The sequence below is a fragment of the Eleutherodactylus coqui genome, chromosome 3 (genome assembly GCF_035609145.1).
Source record: "Eleutherodactylus coqui strain aEleCoq1 chromosome 3, aEleCoq1.hap1, whole genome shotgun sequence".
Lineage (NCBI taxonomy): Eukaryota > Metazoa > Chordata > Amphibia > Anura > Eleutherodactylidae > Eleutherodactylus > Eleutherodactylus coqui.
In genome coordinates this window covers 114291773-114310193 of record NC_089839.1, presented here as the reverse complement: position 1 = coordinate 114310193, position 18421 = coordinate 114291773, and the positions used below count along the sequence as shown (strand labels likewise).

The 18421-nt window shown below is 40.6% G+C and overlaps 1 protein-coding gene across 5 annotated transcripts in view; it reads left to right on the top strand.

Moving 5' to 3' along the window:
• ADGRG6 (adhesion G protein-coupled receptor G6) overlaps positions 1–18421 on the top strand; it is a 192144-nt gene that overhangs the window by 12047 nt on the left and 161676 nt on the right. For all 5 annotated transcript variants that reach the window (XM_066595973.1, XM_066595974.1, XM_066595971.1 and 2 more), the window contains exon 2: positions 684–784. In XM_066595973.1, coding sequence (XP_066452070.1) covers positions 703–784 — 82 coding nt within the window. In that variant the 5' untranslated portion in view covers positions 684–702. The remainder of the gene's footprint in view (positions 1–683; positions 785–18421) is intronic.

Below are 18421 nucleotides of genomic sequence, written 5' to 3'. Positions count from 1 at the left end.
AGATATTTTCAGTAAAAAAGAAGCAACAGATCTTTTTCTAGTTTTATTAGACTATTAAGTGACTGTTACATGCAGGGATGGATTGGGAACTTAAAATGGCCCTGGAAAAAAGTTTAAAAGTGGCTTCATGTTGTAAGTGGATCCATGTTACTAGCAGGCGAGATCAACACAAGTTGGCAAGATCATGAAAATGTTATGTATAGCCACATTGGCAGTAGGTCGGAATTAGGAAAGCAGTATAGAATGTATTTAAAGCTGTGATACTAGCCCTTTAAATTATGTTGTCTACTGCCCTTCTAATTGTTTGGGTTTGTTCCCTGGTTATGGAATAGTGGGGTCTGCAGCAAGGGCTACATGTTGCATCAACCCAGTGAGCCCGCTGGAGTGCAGTGGGTTCCGGCATCTGCCCAAGTGCTGATGCAAGCCCTGCTTGACTCAACTGACCCACCAGGACTTCTACCTGTAGAGCCTTTGGCCAATCTGCCCTTGGTTGCATGTTGTGTAGCCTTTGTAACCAACGTGTACAATACAAATATCCCTTTCAGCGATATGAATATTATAGATGTGTGTGAGCCGTAGCTGTCAGAATGTTAATACTTCATAAACACTTCATTAACTAAAGAAGAGACGTCCGATTCTGTGGAGAGAAAAGTTCTATAAATGGTCCCTTTCTTGTTTCACAGGACACCCTGCTTAAATGGAATGTGGAGTAATTACTGGAAAAGGAAGATGCAGCATATGCTTTACTTTATTGCTTTGTATATTGCATGTGTCCAGCACACGGGTAAGTTTTATTTCACTTGTATATTTAAAGTGTAAAGTTTTTGCTTATTTAATGTCTCTATGGAGTTTCCAAATATGCACAAAAAGGAAGACAGATAAGATGAGGGAAGGACGCGATGACAGATAATCTGTACCAATCAAGATATACATTACATCGGTGATTAATAACAAAGAATGAAATGTCCCAGAAACTTTATTGATATGTAGTACACAAAATAGTTTAGTGTTGTGCTCAGGATAAGGACATACAGTGCACAGCATTGTTAATAAACTCAATGAACAAAATTACTTCAAAAGTTTCTTTTGTTTCGCACAGAGATCGCCTCAGGACTTCTTTTTGTAGCATATTATTTATGGAATGTACTCCGCAAACAATTATAGTGTTTGCAAATAAGAGCCATAAATAAAAAAAGACATTGGTGTCAGTAGGTAGAGTATTTCCTGGTACATAATAGCTACAAATAAGGGAGATGGAATAAATCCTCCACAGTGCCACCTATTGAAAGGCAGCATTCCTTCAAGCCTTTCAATAGATGGCACTGCGGAGGATTTATTCCATCTCCCTTATTTGCATATTACCCAGAGGAGCGTGCATGGCCATTTGAGTCTCCTCACTTAGTTCATAGTATAGTTGCTCTTCCTAGGGAGAAAATATAGCGTTTCTGATCCCCGTCCCAGGCCTCTCACTAGCAAAGCCAGACTCCTACTGTACACTGATGAAGGGCAAAAATCCTGAAACAGCTGTATGTACATGGAGTCTGGCTTTGCTTTTAATTCCCGGTCATTGTAACAAGGCTTGCATAAAAAGTCTGACTTTGGCTTGAAGGAATGCTGCCTTTCAATAGGTGGCACTGTGGAGGATTTATTCCATCTCCCTTATTTGCATATTACCCAGAGGAGCGTGCATGGCCATTTGAGTCTCCTCACTTAGTTAATAGTATTGTTGCTCTCCCTAAGGAGAAAAGATAATAGCTACAGATATAGTGGAACTGAAATCAGATATCAAAGTAGAAGAGTTTGTCTGCATGATTTTCCATAGTATTGCACATAGCCTCGCACTACGAATGGGTCAATACAGGTGTTTTTTTGGAAATAGCTTCACACTTTTTCAAGAGCTCTGTTTGTTTGTTTTTTTACTATGCACCATGAATGGGTCTGTGCTGCATTACCAGTCAAAACACAAGGAGAACTATGGCATTGTGTTTGGAAATAAGAGCATCGTATTGGATCAGTACTTAACACTACTTTGCAGCTCCAGGATCCCGAACTGGAATCTCACCACAGCAATATTTCTAAGGAGTCTGTGTACTTGCTTTGGTTTTTCCCAGTTTCCTTCCATACTTAAACGTGAGCTTGTTACTAAGTTGATTCTCCCTGAACCACAGGCAGCATAACATCAGGATAGGGACAGAAATTGCAGTCATGTATGTTTTATTGTAAAACGCTGCAGCATTTTTAAAAAAATATTGTGACGCTTCAGAAAAAAATATATTTAATAAGAGAGAGTTTATCCTGTATCTATAGGATAGCGCATAACTTGCTGATCGTGGGGATCTCACTGCTGAGACCCCTGCCAATCTCCAGAACGGGACTCCTGTTCTCCTGTCACTGCGGGGGTCGCGCCTTTTCCTGCAGTGATATCAGTGTGCAGGGAGCACTGGCTGAGCAGGAAAAAACTGGGCTGGCTGCACCCAATTTCCCATTCATATACCTGTTCTACTTCTTCACCACCAGAATACCTAATTTGGATAAGTACCTTTCCACCACGGCACTTTACTGCAACTCCACTGTTTTCTCTACACTATATCCACTAAAATTACTGGTACCACAATGGCGGATTCTATTGCTACTGTGGCCACTATTGGGGGGTTGCTATTATTACTGGGGGCACTATTATTACTGAGGCCACTATGGGGGCCACTATTACCATACGGTATTACAACAGACCCTTTGAAAGCAACCATAATGCTGATGTGGCTCTCTGTGAAAATGAGTTTGACACCACTGGTCCAGAATATAGTTATGCAAATAAAGAAGAATGACAGAGAATTATGAGTAATTCTGAAGCTTCCTACAATTGCGCTACAATGTGTGACTTCAGACAAAAGAGAGTTTCAGAATTCTCATGGAAACACTCCACGAATGCAAAAGACATGAAAGTAGAACTCTCAGAGGAGGAAATCCTGTCTTTGATAGCTTACATTCAGGAATGAAAAGGACTTCCAGATCTCTGCTTACTTTCACCTTAGATAAAGTATATCTCAAGTCAGTTACACATCAGCTATAAATATGAATTGCTTTTGAACGGATATGATTGACACATAACCAGTCTTTGGCTTTGACTGATAACTGCCTGTGCTATATTGAGAGCTTCCAAATGGAGGGGTGTGACAATAGGAAGCAGACATTTCCATTGACCAAACCAAATGTAAATAGAATGTATTTGTATTATCAGAGATAGCAGAAGATCAGGTGGTTGCTGACCTACACACCCCAAGTCATTAGTGACAAAATTCATCCATTTCCCGATTTGCCCAGTAAAAAAATGAATAGCTAATTATCACTTGGTGATTTTGTGTTTATTACCATCATATTATAAAGGTCTTGTGCTTTTTGTGCTTTTGACGCATGTTATTTTACCATGTATGAGTAAGTAGCTCTTGTTTCCTTAACGTAAAATTTTTCCACCAGGAAATGTGTCAGCCAAATCCTAGTTACTTCTGCCTATACAAATATTAGTTGGCAGGTGCACATACAGTAAGCAACATCTATTCAGAATAGCGTTATTTAAGTCAGTCAAAAAGCGTGTGTTGTAGGGTCTAATCAAATTATAAAACATGTTTGAAACCTAAGCTTTTTTGGTAGCCCTTTGGAATTCTGCATGAGGGTAGGTCATTATTACAAAGTTATTCAATGACTAGAATACTACTGTGAAATATGTATAACATATACCCTGTTTCCCTGAAAATAAGCCCTAGCATGATTTTTAAATAGAGTCCAGGTAGCTATATGTAAAAATTAAATATTTTGGAGCAAAAATGAATATAAGACACTGTCTTATTTTCTGGGAAACACGGTAGATGCCTGCATGTTTCTTTGTAAATATGTTGATATGAATATCAATATAAGAAGCCCCAGAATAGAAAATAGAAAAAGTAATTTTGAGTTGAGTCTTATGATGCCAACCCTCAGAACTCCTCTTAGCTGGTGGTGAGTTTGATATAATACGACTTACATTTGTGCAGGTATAAGCTTAAAGGTAAACAATGACTATCAATTATAAGGTAGACATTCATATCACTTAAAGAGAATCTGTCTCTTACTTTTAGCTCTATATTCTAAGCTTATGGGCTAAAAGTAGGTGACCCGCTGAGTCTGGGGATGTAAGTGCTATACTTACCACTTTTGCTGTTTCCCCTGTGTCAGCGCTGCTAAGTATGCCGCCTACTATAATTTTATAATGGGAGGTCTGCTTAGCGGCACCGCTCAATGTAGTTAGTGGTGGCTTCCCCACTGAGACTAGAGGAACAATGTGGGAAGTAAGTATAACACTTACATCCCTGGACTCAGCAGGTCACCTACCTTTAGCTCATAAACTTAGTTTATGGGGCTAAAAGTAGGTGACAGAGTCTCTTTAAAGGGTTGTCCAGAGGCACAAAGCACATGACTATTGTCTATTGCCCTCAAAATATAGGAATAGAAAACTTACTAATTAATTTCCCTGAACAAAGATGCCCCGATCATCCAAACCTCTTTCATGTGATACCAAATTTGATAAATCAGATTAGGAAACATTCTGACCTGATAGAACATTTGGTTGTGAAATGAAAATGCAGGACTGCTTTTGGAGTCTACCTAAGGCACAGTAGAAGTTAAACAGAGAAATCAAGAGTGACTAGGAACAGAATGGAGACAAAAAAAAAATCCTAAATTTTTTATGTACTGATCACACTCATTGCTGTAGCTGAGTGAGCCTTCACTAAATCTTTGCTATGGGGTTGCATGGTTACTTATTATGCCTTGTATAAATTATCCATCTTCAGATCTTTTACTTTGCAGATCACAATGTATTTTGGAGTTTAAATGGGTCTTTAAAGCTGATTGTTACCAAATCATCCATATGTCCATAAAATGGGGTATTCTAATCGATGTGTAGATCAAATGGACATTATTCATTTATATGAAATTACATGAGAAAGTGGTGATTAATTGATTCATTTATAAATGTATCTAACCGATGCAATATGTCCTGTATTTAATAATCTCTAGTAGTAGAATTACGCAGTCTAACAAACCTTTTATAGTATGGCTTTTCTCATCCTTCATCTCTGTCCTGAAAGCTTAGGTATAGTCATTAATAACTTGCTCTGCAGGAGTTTAAATGAAACAATAAAAGTAGTCAGAGACAGGAGTGGTGTTCTGTACATGAACAGAGACTAACATGTCTGCCCTTCAAATGTCATGGGACTCAAAGCCCTCTATAATGCCATCAATCAGAGCATAGACAGTTTTAAGAACATACAGCCAAATCAATAAGTCATATATTAAATAGGTGTCTTCCGAGGAGTGAGTGTTAATGTCAGATTCTGACTAGTGCTATCGAAATAGTTTCAGAATGTATAGAAATATAGGACCTTTGTTCATCCTCTTACTGGCACTGCAATACTTATCTGACATGATTGCATCAATGGCATTTCACAAACCATTAAAGGAGATGTCTCGAGGAAGCAGTTAATTTTTTTTTTTGCCCAGTCCCCCCCATTAAACATACATTACAAAGCCCCCCTGTAAATGACATTTCTAGCTGGTTCGTACTTACCGTTCCAGCGTTTCAGCAACTTATAAAAGTTTCCTCAAGATGGCCGCCGGCTCTTTCCCCGTCGCTCGCTGCAGCCCGACGTGCGCGCTCCCGAGACGCCGCCAGCTGTGTCTCCATGGCAACCGGACGCATCGCAGCCGCCGACCAGACGCCCCGCAGCCGCCGACCAGACAGCAGGTAACCGGCGCTAGCCCCCGGCTCCCCAGCGCTAGACCCTCAGCCCAGGTGAAGGCCCCGGAGCCCAGCGCTAGGTTCCGGAGCCCAGCGCTAGTTCCCCCGGCCTAGCGACAGCCCGCCCATCGCAGCGACAGCCCCCCCCCGGCCTAGCGACAGCCCCCCCATCGCAGCGACAGCCCCCCCCGGCCTAGCGGCAGCCCCCCCATCGCAGCGGCAGCCCCCCCCCGGCCTAGCGACAGCCCCCCCATCGCAGCGACAGCCCCCCCGGCCTAGCGCTAGTTCCCCCATCACAGCGGCAGCCCCCCCCGGCGCAGCGACAGCCCCCCCGGCCTAGCGCTAGTTCCCCCATCACAGCGGCAGCCCCCCCCGGCGCAGCAGCGGCAGCCCGGCGCAGCGGCAGCCCCCCCCGGCGCAGCGACAGCCCCCCCCGGCGCAGCCCGGCGCAGCGACAGCCCCCCCCCCGGCGCAGCCCGGCGCAGCGGCAGCCCCCCCCCCGACAAATCACTTACCTGGGAGGCTTCTCGGGGCTGCTGGGCTGGGCTGGGCTTCTCCGCTGGGCAGCTCCAGTTTCTGCACCTTCCTCTAACAGAGGAAGGTACAGAATGGCCGCTGCAGCGCGCTCCCGAGCAGTGACAGCTCGTCTGCGCATGCGCAGAAGAGCTGTAGCGGGGAGCACACTGAAGCGGCTCGTGCTGAATGGAGAAGACCGGACTGCGCAAGCGCGTCTAAAAAAGCAAGCTGCCAGCGAATTTAGACGGAACCATGGAGACGAGGACGCTAGCAACGGAGCAGGTAAGTGGAATAACTTCTGTATGGCTCATATTTAATGCACAATGTACATTACAAAGTGCATTAATATGGCCATACGGAAGTGTATAACCCCACTTGGTTTCGCGAGACCACCCCTTTAAGTGTAAGATTAATCTGTACTTCTTTCTCAATTTGCTCAATTTGGTGTTGCACTCATATCATAGATGTCCGAACTCCATTCATACCCATACAAGGCTAAACAGGTTACTGTCTGGCCTGTCAGTGTAAGAGCTTCTTTACACTGGCATATGCGCAATTACGCTCACCACTACAGGTTGTAGTTGCACATGAACTAGGTAAAAACCTTTTTTACCTTTTAAACTCCTATTCTGTGCGAGTTTGAAAAAAAAACAAAACAGGAAGATAGGTCCTGCCCTACAGGAAAATCCAACAATTTTCCTTTTTTTTTTCTATATATTTTAATGTTTGTTAATTATTTTGGTCATTTCTAAAATACTAGTTCTTTAAATTATGTATTTCATGTTTTCACTTCCACCTTCTGTCATCTAAACTTATCTGAACTCTCACCCTTTGGAAGATATTTTTAAATATTTTAGTCAATGCCTCTAATGCAGTATTTAAAACATACTTACTTAACTTTTCAGAAAACTTATGCCCATTTAATAGCCTGTGTGTCTCATCAGTTTTGTAATATACTTTTATTAAAAATGTAGGTTTTACCACTGTAAATCAAGTTTGAAAAGTAGCCCCTGTTCAGTCCACTGCCTACTGTTAGGCCTCATGTCCATGCACACCCGCAGGAGCCCGCAGCAGGATCAGACCCTGCCTGCAGCTGAGGACACTTTTTTACCTATGCGGGTCTTCTGTGGACCTGTTAGAGTCTACTGCGTCCATGGCCAGATCCTCTTTCTTTCTGCGTCCACGGCCAGATGCGGCATACGCAGTACATTTTTTTAAACTCCTGCTTTCCCGGGGAATCTGCGGCCCGTCCACAATTGAATTGTGGACAGGCTGCGAGTCAGACGGCTTCCATTGACTTCAAAATGGAGCATGCTGCGATTTGTTTTCCAGACTAGAAGGTCCGCAAAACAAACCCACATGCTTTAATTAAGCTGTGGATGCCCATGCATCCCTATGGGCAGCTTGAATTGCGGGTCATCCGCGCGGGTGTCTAACGCAGATTCCGCAATTTAAATCTGCCCGTGGACATGAGGCTTTAGGCATTCAGCTTCTCTGTGGCCTCAGGGAAGTGGCTGTCTTCATGGGCTGTTCCATGCAGTCACACAGCTCTCAGATCTGTAACCAGTGTGTACACAATCTCTGCCCTTACTGATCTTAAATTTACCTAACCTGGTATGTGCATTTATCTTTATATTGTAGGCTTATTATTTTTATATGTGTCTTCACCTTGCTGTAGGCAAAGCAGCATGATTTTTACTTGACTGATCTTTATTAGCTACTTTAATAGTTCCTGTGTATTTGCATGGTCATAGCAATTATAGAGATCTCTTTAAATGTCCTATATACTGTGATCATGCAAATGCACAAAAGATAGTGAAGCAACTAATAAAGATCATTTCAATAACAATTATGCTGCTTTGCTCACCGGAGAGACATATAATGTGTACAACACAAAGATAACTGCACATAGCAGGTTAGGTAAGAGCCATCAGTGTGTATACAAGCTAAGAAAACATCTTAACATCCTAGCTGATTGAAAAACTGAATGCCTAACGACAAGCAGTGGATTGGTGCTACACTTCAACCTTGATTTAAAACAAAACATTTTTTAATGAAAGTATATTAGAAAACTGATTAGACACACAGGCTATTAGATAAGCAGCATACATTTTCTGAAAAGTTAGGAATGCTTTAAATAGCAGATATTGTAGCAAAAGTAACATTATGCCCATTTGGCAAACCAGTGTTTACTTGGTGTTAATCAAAGACATCGTGTTGCTGTCAGATGTAATTGTATATGATCATCAACTGCAAGTGTAACATTATACCCTCTTAGTTTTGATAGCTGTGTGTATGCTAGATACCTGATATCACATTCCATTTAGTTTAAAGTTAGTGCGCCTTTTCCACTCTTATTGTTACTCAGCATAATTGTTCTGACATAGACAGGCTGACGCAGTATTATACTGTTGTGACTCACTTATCCACATAAATGTCACATTATTTTTTTTATAACTCATAAAATATTGTAATAAATACAACAAAGTGCTGATTACTAATAAGCTGTCCTTTAACTCTTTGATTTAGTGCATTTTTACAGTTACAATATCAAATTAGAGTGTACAGGTTATAAAGGTGAAGTGATATTTCATTTTTTATAGGCTATTATTTGAAGAAAAACGTAATGGGAGTTGACCCATTAAGACAATTCCATTATTATATACAGAAACCTCCAGATGCAACCATTGTAGCTCTCTGTTCTATCCAATAAACTGTGCCCGGCACAAGAATAATCATGTTTATGGAAGGAGATTGTCTTGCTAGGTTGACCTCTAGGAATTATTTCTCAGACAGCCAAATCTTTTGGGTGCCATAAAGATGTATTAAAGTACAATTACACGTTTCAGGTCCCTGAATTCCATAGAACTGAGTAAACAGCTTCACAGAAGAAAGTGCCAAAAGCTGCTACTTTTATAGCATAGATGGCACACTGATCTCAGCCTACTGAAAGATGTTTGATGTGGGAGTGAGCAGTCAGTCAATTCTCGGCCAGAATGCAGCTTTGGAATGCTTTATGCAATCCTACACTGAGTGTTTTTTTGGTAGGAAAAGGATTTCTCTGTGGCTGGCAAAGTGTTTCCAAGCCTTTTTTGTAGTACACACGTTGAGAAGCATTGAGTTGAGGCTTCTCTAGTAATGATTACGACAACTTAGGCCTTATGTCCACGGGCGGGTTTGACCCACCCATGGACATGAGGCCATGGTCTAAAGGAAGATAACCATTATGCTAGTGTGAGTCTGCTTAACATAATAAGAGCACCGCACTTCTCATAAGACAGGCTAGTTTCACACAGGTGGATTTGTATTGCAAAGTTCGCGATCGCCATCCAGACGGACGATCTGTGGTGTAATGCTGGCATTAAAAGACACGCATTTTTGCTTCTTCGGCTACACTGTGGAAGAAAAATCACAGCATGCTTTATTTTGCCGGGTGGACGGCCTCCGTTGATGTCGGTGGAAGCCGTCCGACCCACAGCCCATATGTAATTAACATTACATATGCGAGGAAATACATGTAAAAATACAAATAAACAAAATAAACCCCTGCACTGTGCATGTACATCCGCAGTACAGTTATAGGAAGTACGCAGGGTGACCGGCCCCGTCTCACAGACGGAGCTGCTACGGGCCTCCCGCATTCGGAATCAAACCTGCTCGTGTGAGCCCGGGCCTTAGGCTGCTTTAATACCTGCGTTAGGGTCAGCTCTGGGTTTCTGCCTCTGCTCCATTTCTGGAGGAGAGAAACTGAACCTAAATGGTAAAAAAAATCATACTATTTTTTCCACATTCATCTCAAATAACGCTGCAGATTGCGCTATTTTTCTGTCCATAGAAACAGAAACCTAACGGAACAGAAGCAAACTGAAGCGTTTTCATTTGTTTTCCGTTATTTTGAAAGCCCATTGAAATCAATGGGGAAAAAAACAGGTCTGTTTTTATTTTTCTGTTTACTTGAGGTTCTCTCCTTCAAAAACGGACAGAGAGACGGAAATCCTGAACTGACCCTAACGCAGATGTGAAAGTAGACAAACTCATCCAAATCATATCTCCCATTGGAGAATGTTGCACTACTCAGCTGTTTCTGACTACAAACTTGGCAGTAAGTTTATAAGATTTGCATTTAGTAACGCATTTCATTTTCAAATTTCTAATTTTCTCTTGGTACATTTTCCACATGCTGTCACAGAAGATTAATTTTAATACTTTTAGCACAAAGTTGAATTAAAATATTTTATTGTTTGCATTATCATGGCTGAACATTCTCCAAGCTGGTGACTGAATGATTAACGTTAATGCCATATATCCTCCATGAATTTGCTGAAAATACCGTAAAAAGTGGTTAGCATAGACCACCCTCAGAAGTAAAAGAAGACTGTTGTTGCAAGGATGGTTGACATCCGTTCTTAGTTTTACTGACAGTCAATCAAAATAAAGCTAGTTGATAAAAGATTGTAAAACATTTAAAGCATATCTATTGTTTAAGATGACTTTTCAGAATTAGATATTATACGTATGCATAAGAAATAACACTATTTTTTGCAATCATATGCATTTTTAGCAGTTTTTCTCTTTGTCGCTTTTTCTAATTCCCAGTCTTCTTCCCTGAGCTAGTGGCTGGAGACTAACTGCTATGATATTTTGCATACAAAGAAGAGGAGACATTTTACATCAGTACTGAGCAATGTAGATGTGATTGTGGTAGCAGTGAGACAGTAAAACACTTACTATAAGTTGCAAAATGTCTCTCTGCATGTTTTGTACTCCGCTCTTGCTTCATCCTCCCCCTTTTTTGTCCATAAAAGGCAGCATCTAATTTGGTCTTTAAGTGAGCTGATAGACCATCTTGTCTCTTAAGATGGATTTTAACAGTTTTTATGAATATGTTTGGGAGGAAGGGAGAGGGGGGGTGGAAACAAGCCTAATAACTGGAAACGGAAGTATTTTTCTCAGATAAGATATATTACAAAATGTCTTATTTTGTCACTTTTGCTATTAATTTATGCATCATTGTTTGAAAGTACCCTAATCATTTATGGCCCTTGTTAAAATAGGCTGCTTTTACTTACAGCTATAACTAGGGGTCTGTTCTATTGGGTTTCTGTTGTATTTTTACAACTAGAATGGCATAGTTTGCTGCACTTTCCTTAAAAAGAAAAAACGGAAACTTGACTGAATTCTAATTTACTTTACAGAGGTCCTCTCAATCTGATATTTAAGGATGCATCTGTGTGTGACCAATCTTTTTCAGACATTTTTAAAAAATATTATAATACTTGAATATTTGGGTCCTGGTCAAACCTGGAAGCTAATGCCTAAAAAATTCCTGCCTCCCACAAGAACTTCCACTATTTGTTCTTGTCCTTCCTCATTTTGGAAGGACATACATAATAGTGATTTTGTATTAAGTTGACTTTTGATTGAAACTATTTTGTTAAACTCTAGTCACAGGATTCTCTGGATTTCTGAGAAAAATGGAAAAAATGAAGCTTGCTTTAACATAATAAAAAAACTTTGGCCCAAATTAATATTTCCATATGTTTATCACTATTAGGGTGCGGGCAGACGAGCGCATAAACGGCGCGTTTTTGCGACCAAACGTATATACGTGACCATCTGAGGCAATGGTTTCGAATGTATTCGTTCACATGGGCGATTTTACGGCGCGTAAAAACGGCGATTCGAAAAAAAAACGGAACATATGCGACCGAAATACGCGCCAACGCATATTCGATCGCCGAAAAGACCGTTTGCAAAGTAGGAACAAACGAAAATACGCTTTCTAGCTCTGGTCGTGATCGGTGAAAAACGATCGCTCGGGCGATTATACGTTGCGCTCGTGCGAACGTAAATACGCCTACGCTCGTCTGCCCGCACCCTTAGGGTTACCCCAAGGACAAATATCTGACTGAAACTGGCAAAACTGAGCAATAGTATAACTACTAAAATTATGGAATGTTTGATTTATTTTTCCCATATACTACACATGACTTTTGGTGATTATTCTGTTAAGAAATAAATGTAATATCTTTATTAATGATTGAAGTTGACCCAGTCATTCCCCTTCACTGGCTAAATACATTAAGCCACCACATGAAGTGGATACAATATGCTTTTGTTCAGCTGGGTAATAAGCTCAGCAGTTACGATATTTCTCCATGAATAATGCTCCTACTGGTTATTTGGTCCTGACAGAAGTTACTTTATCTACAAGAACCATGATAGTACAGTGGTCTGTTAATTAATTCTGCACTATCCGGTGGTATGTAAAACATTAGAAGCTGCTATGTTGTGCATTGCAAAATGCAGCAAAATTATTGAAAAGGACAAAAACTAGACACAACTATGTTGTTCATAACATGCAGGAAAATGTTTTGTCTTAGTGAGAATCATATTATTCACTTTTGTAGTTAAATCATATAATTCACTTTTCTAGATTGCTTCTGGACTATAGTATGTACATGGATCTTGCATGGCAACTCCCATTAGCTAGATAGACATTAGTAGAGTTTGTATGCATCTTGCTTATATGCATTTAACTATTTGTGAACATTTAGGAAATCAGTAGTGTGCATATAAAAAGTAGCCCCATAACAAACATCAAAATTGGCCTGCAATAATGATGCTTGATTTTGCCTCCCAGAACAGAAGGGCCCTGTATTTATTCTACTCTCCGTGCCCTTTTCATGACTTTCGAGCTGGTTCCTCTACCTCCTTTCTTACTAAAGCTGACCATACATATTAGATTAATGCTGTTCAAACAAGCCAGTTTTATCAGGATTGGCTAATGATTTGCTGTGTAAAAGCCCCTTTACACAAAATGATTATCACTGGAAATCCATTCAAACAACCGAAAATGAGCAATAATCGTTATGTGTATACGCGGGCATCATAAACTTTTCATTTGAACGATGATTTTAAGGTGCACTTAAAATCCATTGTTCAGCTACTGGAGATAAATCAAACACATTTATCTCTCAGTAGACCACAGGCTGCTATCTCCTTGGGGAGCCAGCAGATAACATTGTAACATGGCCGACAGCTGCAAAGAGAACAATGCAACTATGTGCATAGCTAGGCCTGTGATTAATCAGAGACTGGGCTCTGTAAATAGCTCCTGGATGCCCTTTTAGATGCAAATGAAGATTATAAAGTGTTAATGGCAAAAAGATCCCTAAATCTTTCGATTTTTCAGTCATTTGAAAGATTATCTTTGCATGTAAACGAGCCTTTAAAGATCTCAGGACTCTTACTGACATGTTAGGTTAAGAGTAGGATAAGGTAGTTGGATTTCAAAATAAGCCACTAGTAGAGGCATCCATCAGTGACTTCCTTTCCCTCTCCATTCAAAACACATACATGAGCAGGTGAGCATACCCATGTATGAAGGGCCGGGAGAGAAAAATATGAGCTATATAAAATGTATGGCCAGCTTAACATTTGCATTTCCTCGCTAGATCAGAGTCCCGCAAAGGTTCATGACACCCAGTGCCAAAGAGGATAGGACTGGGTCCACTCTCTCGTCATAGCAGCCATATAATTTAGATGATGTTTTGCTGTGTGCATGAATGTATGCATATATTTGCATGTAAATCTGTAAATCTGTGTATGCATCTGTATATATATCTATATATACACTACCGTTCAAAAGTTTGGGGTCCCCAAACAATTTTGTGTTTTCCATGAAAAGTCACACTTATTCACCACCATGCGTTGTGAAATGAATAGAAAATAGAGTCAAGACATTGACAAGGTTAGAAATAATGATTTGTATTTGAAATAACATTGTTTTTACATCAAACTTTGCTTTCGTCAAAGAATCCTCCTTTTGCAGCAATTACAGCATTGCACACCTTTGACATTCTAGCTGTTAATTTGTTGAGGTAAGCTTGTGAAATTGCACCCCACGCTTCTAGAAGCATCTCCCACAAGTTGGATTGGTTGGATGGGCACTTCTGGCGTACCATACGGTCAAGCTGCTCCCACAACAGCTCAATGGGGTTCAGATCTGGTGACTGCGCTGGCCACTCCATTACCGATAGAATACCAGCTGCCTGCTTCTGCTGTAAATAGTTCTTGCACAATTTGGAGGTGTGTTTAGGGTCATTGTCCTGTTGTAGGATGAAATTGGTTCCAATCAAGCGCTGTCCACTGGGTATGGCATGGCGTTGCAAAATGGAGTGATAGCCTTCCTTATTCAGAATCCCTTTTACCCTGTACAAATCTCCCACCTTACCAGCACCAAAGCAACCCCAGACCATCACATTACCTCCACCATGCTTAACAGATGGCGTCAGGCATTCTTCCAGCATCTTTTCATTTGTTCTGCGTCTCACAAACGTTCTTCTTTGTGATCCAAACGCCTCAAACTTGGATTCATCCGTCCACAACACTTTTTTCCAGTCTTCCTCTGTCCAATGTCTGTGTTCTTTTGCCCATCTTAATCTTTTTCTTTTATTGGCCAGTCTCAGATATGGCTTTTTCTTTGCCACTCTGCCCTGAAGCCCAAAATCCCGCAGCCGCCTCTTCACTGTAGATGTTGACACTGGTGTTTTGCGGGTACTATTTAATGAAGATGCCAGTTGGGTACCTGTGAGGCGTCTGTTTCTCAAACTAGAGACTCTAATGTGCTTATCTTCTTGCTTAGTTGTGCAACGCGGCCTCCCACTTCTTTTTCTACTCTGGTTAGAGCCTGTTTATGCTGTCCTCTGAAGGGAGTAGTACACACCGTTGTAGGAAATCTTCAATTTCTTAGCAATTTCTCGCATGGAATAGCCTTCATTTCTAAGAACAAGAATAGACTGTCGAGTTTCAGATGAAAGTTCTCTTTTTCTGGCCATTTTGAGCGTTTAATTGACCCCACAGATGTGATGCTCACAGGAAGGTCAGTTTGGTAGCTTCTGTAACGAGCTAGACTGTTTTCAGATGTGTGAACATGATTGCACAAGGGTTTTCTAATCATCAATTAGCCTTCTGAGCCAATGAGCAAACACATTGTACCATTAGAACACTGGAGTGATAGTTGCTGGAAATGGGCCTCTATTCACCTTTGTAGATTTTGCACAAAAAACAGGCATTTGCAGCTAGAATAGTCATTTACCACATTAGCAATGTATAGAGTGCATTTGTTTAAAGTTAGGACTAGTTTAAAGTTATCTTCATTGAAAAGTACAGTGCTTTTCCTTCAAAAATAAGGACATTTCAATGTGACCCCAAACTTTTGAACGGTAGTGTATATATATATCTATATATATATATATCTATATATATATATATATATATATATATATGCTAAAGCCACCACGTGGCCAACAGTAGGAGATCTGAATATAGCTGGATGTTAATGGTGACCACTTTAAGCACCTAATTTGATTATAGAAGTCAAACATGACTTACAGCAGGTACTCACTAAGGACAATACTCGCTCGAGTATTTGCCCTTAGCGAGTATGATCGCTCATCTCTACTTATAGCTATTCTTTGATGCCTAGCCTATACAAATCTAGTAACAAAGCTTTTTTCATGGTGAAGTGTTATACAATTTTTTTTTACACCATATATGTATTTTTTAATCTGAGTATTAACCGGCTCACTTCTTTAAAAAATTCTGATCAAAATCAAGAAGTAACATGTAGGTTTGATGTGGATTTTGACACAAATGTCACACCCTCATTTGAAGAAGTGAAATTCACACTTGAACCCATTGTATTATTTACACAATGGACTTTATTGCTAGTCATTCATAATAGAGGCAACCCCTTGGCTACATCCCACATATATGGCGGGTGTCGACTGTTTTTGACAGCAGACACCCAGTCACAGCAGGTATTAGTCAGAGATAACCTGATCATAGCTTTTAACCATTTAGATGCTGCTGTCAACTCTGTTGCTGTCAGTTCTAATCAAAAAGTTCTAGGTACTCAAAAATGGTGTCACTAGCAAATACAGAAAAAACAAGCCTTTGCACAACCCTGCTGTTAAAAAGTTAGTCATAAGGTGGCAGCAAAAAGTAATTTTAAAAAAAATATTTTATTTTTTAAAAGTAGTAACAAAAAAAACTATAGAGTTAGGCTTCATGTCCACGGGCAGATCAGATTCCGCAGCGGGAGCCATACGGAAACTATTTGCGGTTGATTGCGGATGTAATGGTTTTTCCGTGCGGATGTATGCGGATACACTGGAAAAAAATCTGCAACCTCACCTCCCAGCCTTTTCCCCACCTCCCTAATTGATTTTAACCTTCAAACCCGCAATGCATTCGCAATTGGATTGCGGATCGTCCGCACCCATTGACTTCTATTGACCCCACCCGCACGGAATCCGCACTGAAATGGAGCATGCTACATTTCTTTTTCCGCAGTGGGAGGTCCTCAATTCAAATCTGCATGCTTAAATACAGTTGTGGATGTCAATGCTTCCCTAAGGGCACTTTAACTTGCGGATCTCCTGTGCAGATTCCGCAATTCAAATCCGCCTGGGGACATGAGCACTTAAGATGTTGTTTTTTCCATGTGTATGTTATAAAAGTAAACCCCTCAAAAATGGAGCGACTGAGTTTTTTCTATTTCACTCCACTTAGAAATGTTTACATTTCATTTCATTATTTGGTACATTAAATGGTACTATTAAAAAATACAATTTGTCTCATAAAAAAACAAGCCCTCATACAACTATGGTGATGGAAATATAAAAAAGTTATTTTTTTTAATAGCAGAAAATAGAAAACAAAAATGAAAAATGGTTGTATCCTAAAGGGGTTAAAGAAAATCTTGGAAGTTTTAATTTCCAATAATAATAATTCATTCTTAATATGATATCTTTCTCTAAAGTACTGTATGGTCTGACAGGAAACCCATCACATGGTCCTCTATTCTACAATATAACACACTCATGCCTAGGTACAAAGTAAGATAACACTTTAATGTGCTTGACCAAAACCCACAGTTATTTTAAAGGAAATGTTTCTTTTGTTTTAGATACATAGCATATCTGTGTAACACCCCCCCTCCCCTCCACAGCAAAAAGTAACCACATCCGAATAGTGTTATTAATAAGCAGTAAGCATCAGCTATGCTTTATCTATGTCTCATTTTATGGAAGCTTTAGGGCTAATGCCGACGGCCGTGACGGACTCTGCCAGCAGAATACCGCAGCAGAGTCCATCACGGCGCTTCCCCAAAGACACCATACTTACCTCCGGATCACCTGTGCGAATCAAGCATGGCGCGTCGGCGCTAATGCGCGGTACAGAGCATAACGCGCCAGCAGTGTCATATGACACGCTGGCAGTGTCATATGACGTGGCCGGCGGTGGCCCGGGAAGCGTATTCACACTATACTTCCGCTGTGCTACAGCGGAAGTATAGCGTGACGGCCAGCCTCCATTGACTACAATGGAAACCAGACGCGCATATTTCGCGGCAAATAGAATATGCCGCGGATTATTTCACGCTGTGGAATTCAATTGAACTTAATAGCTGCGGTGTAACGCCGCATATTTCCACCGCATTATACACGGTGGAAATCCGGCCGTGGGCATTAGCCCTTATAGAAAAGCTCTTTTTCTTGATCGTTTCATCCTTTCTTGTATAAAACTATTAACAACACAAGAGTTCCTACCTCATTTGGCATTAGTAGACTGCAAAAAGCGAGAACACTTTTTAAAAATTTGAATCAATATGGAGTATAGTTTATGAAGTTGAAGTGGGATTAGAGTAGAATGGGTTGATGTTTTTTCCTGTTACTTTGCCAAGTTATAAATGTTTAGATACAGAGGAGACACAGCAAACTTGCTTACATATGGACTACCTGCACAACCTGATCGGCTGCGGGAACCATCTCATGCTACCAGTAGTGACAAGGACACTAGCAAAACTAGAAAAGAGTTGGTCAGGAAGGATAAGGAGAGAGTAATTGTCGCTTCCATCTGCAAAACCATTTCCTCTTTGGAGGTTGTCTTGCCGCTAACGTCTCCAGTACAGCTATCATCACTTTCATTTCCACCAAAGCAGGTGAAGTTAATTCACGATCGCTTAGGGTACTTTTACACGTCGTGATAATCGTTCAATATCCGAGTTTGCTCAAATGCTCATTTTAAACACAAAGCTAAATTGTTTACTTTTGTTTTTACACA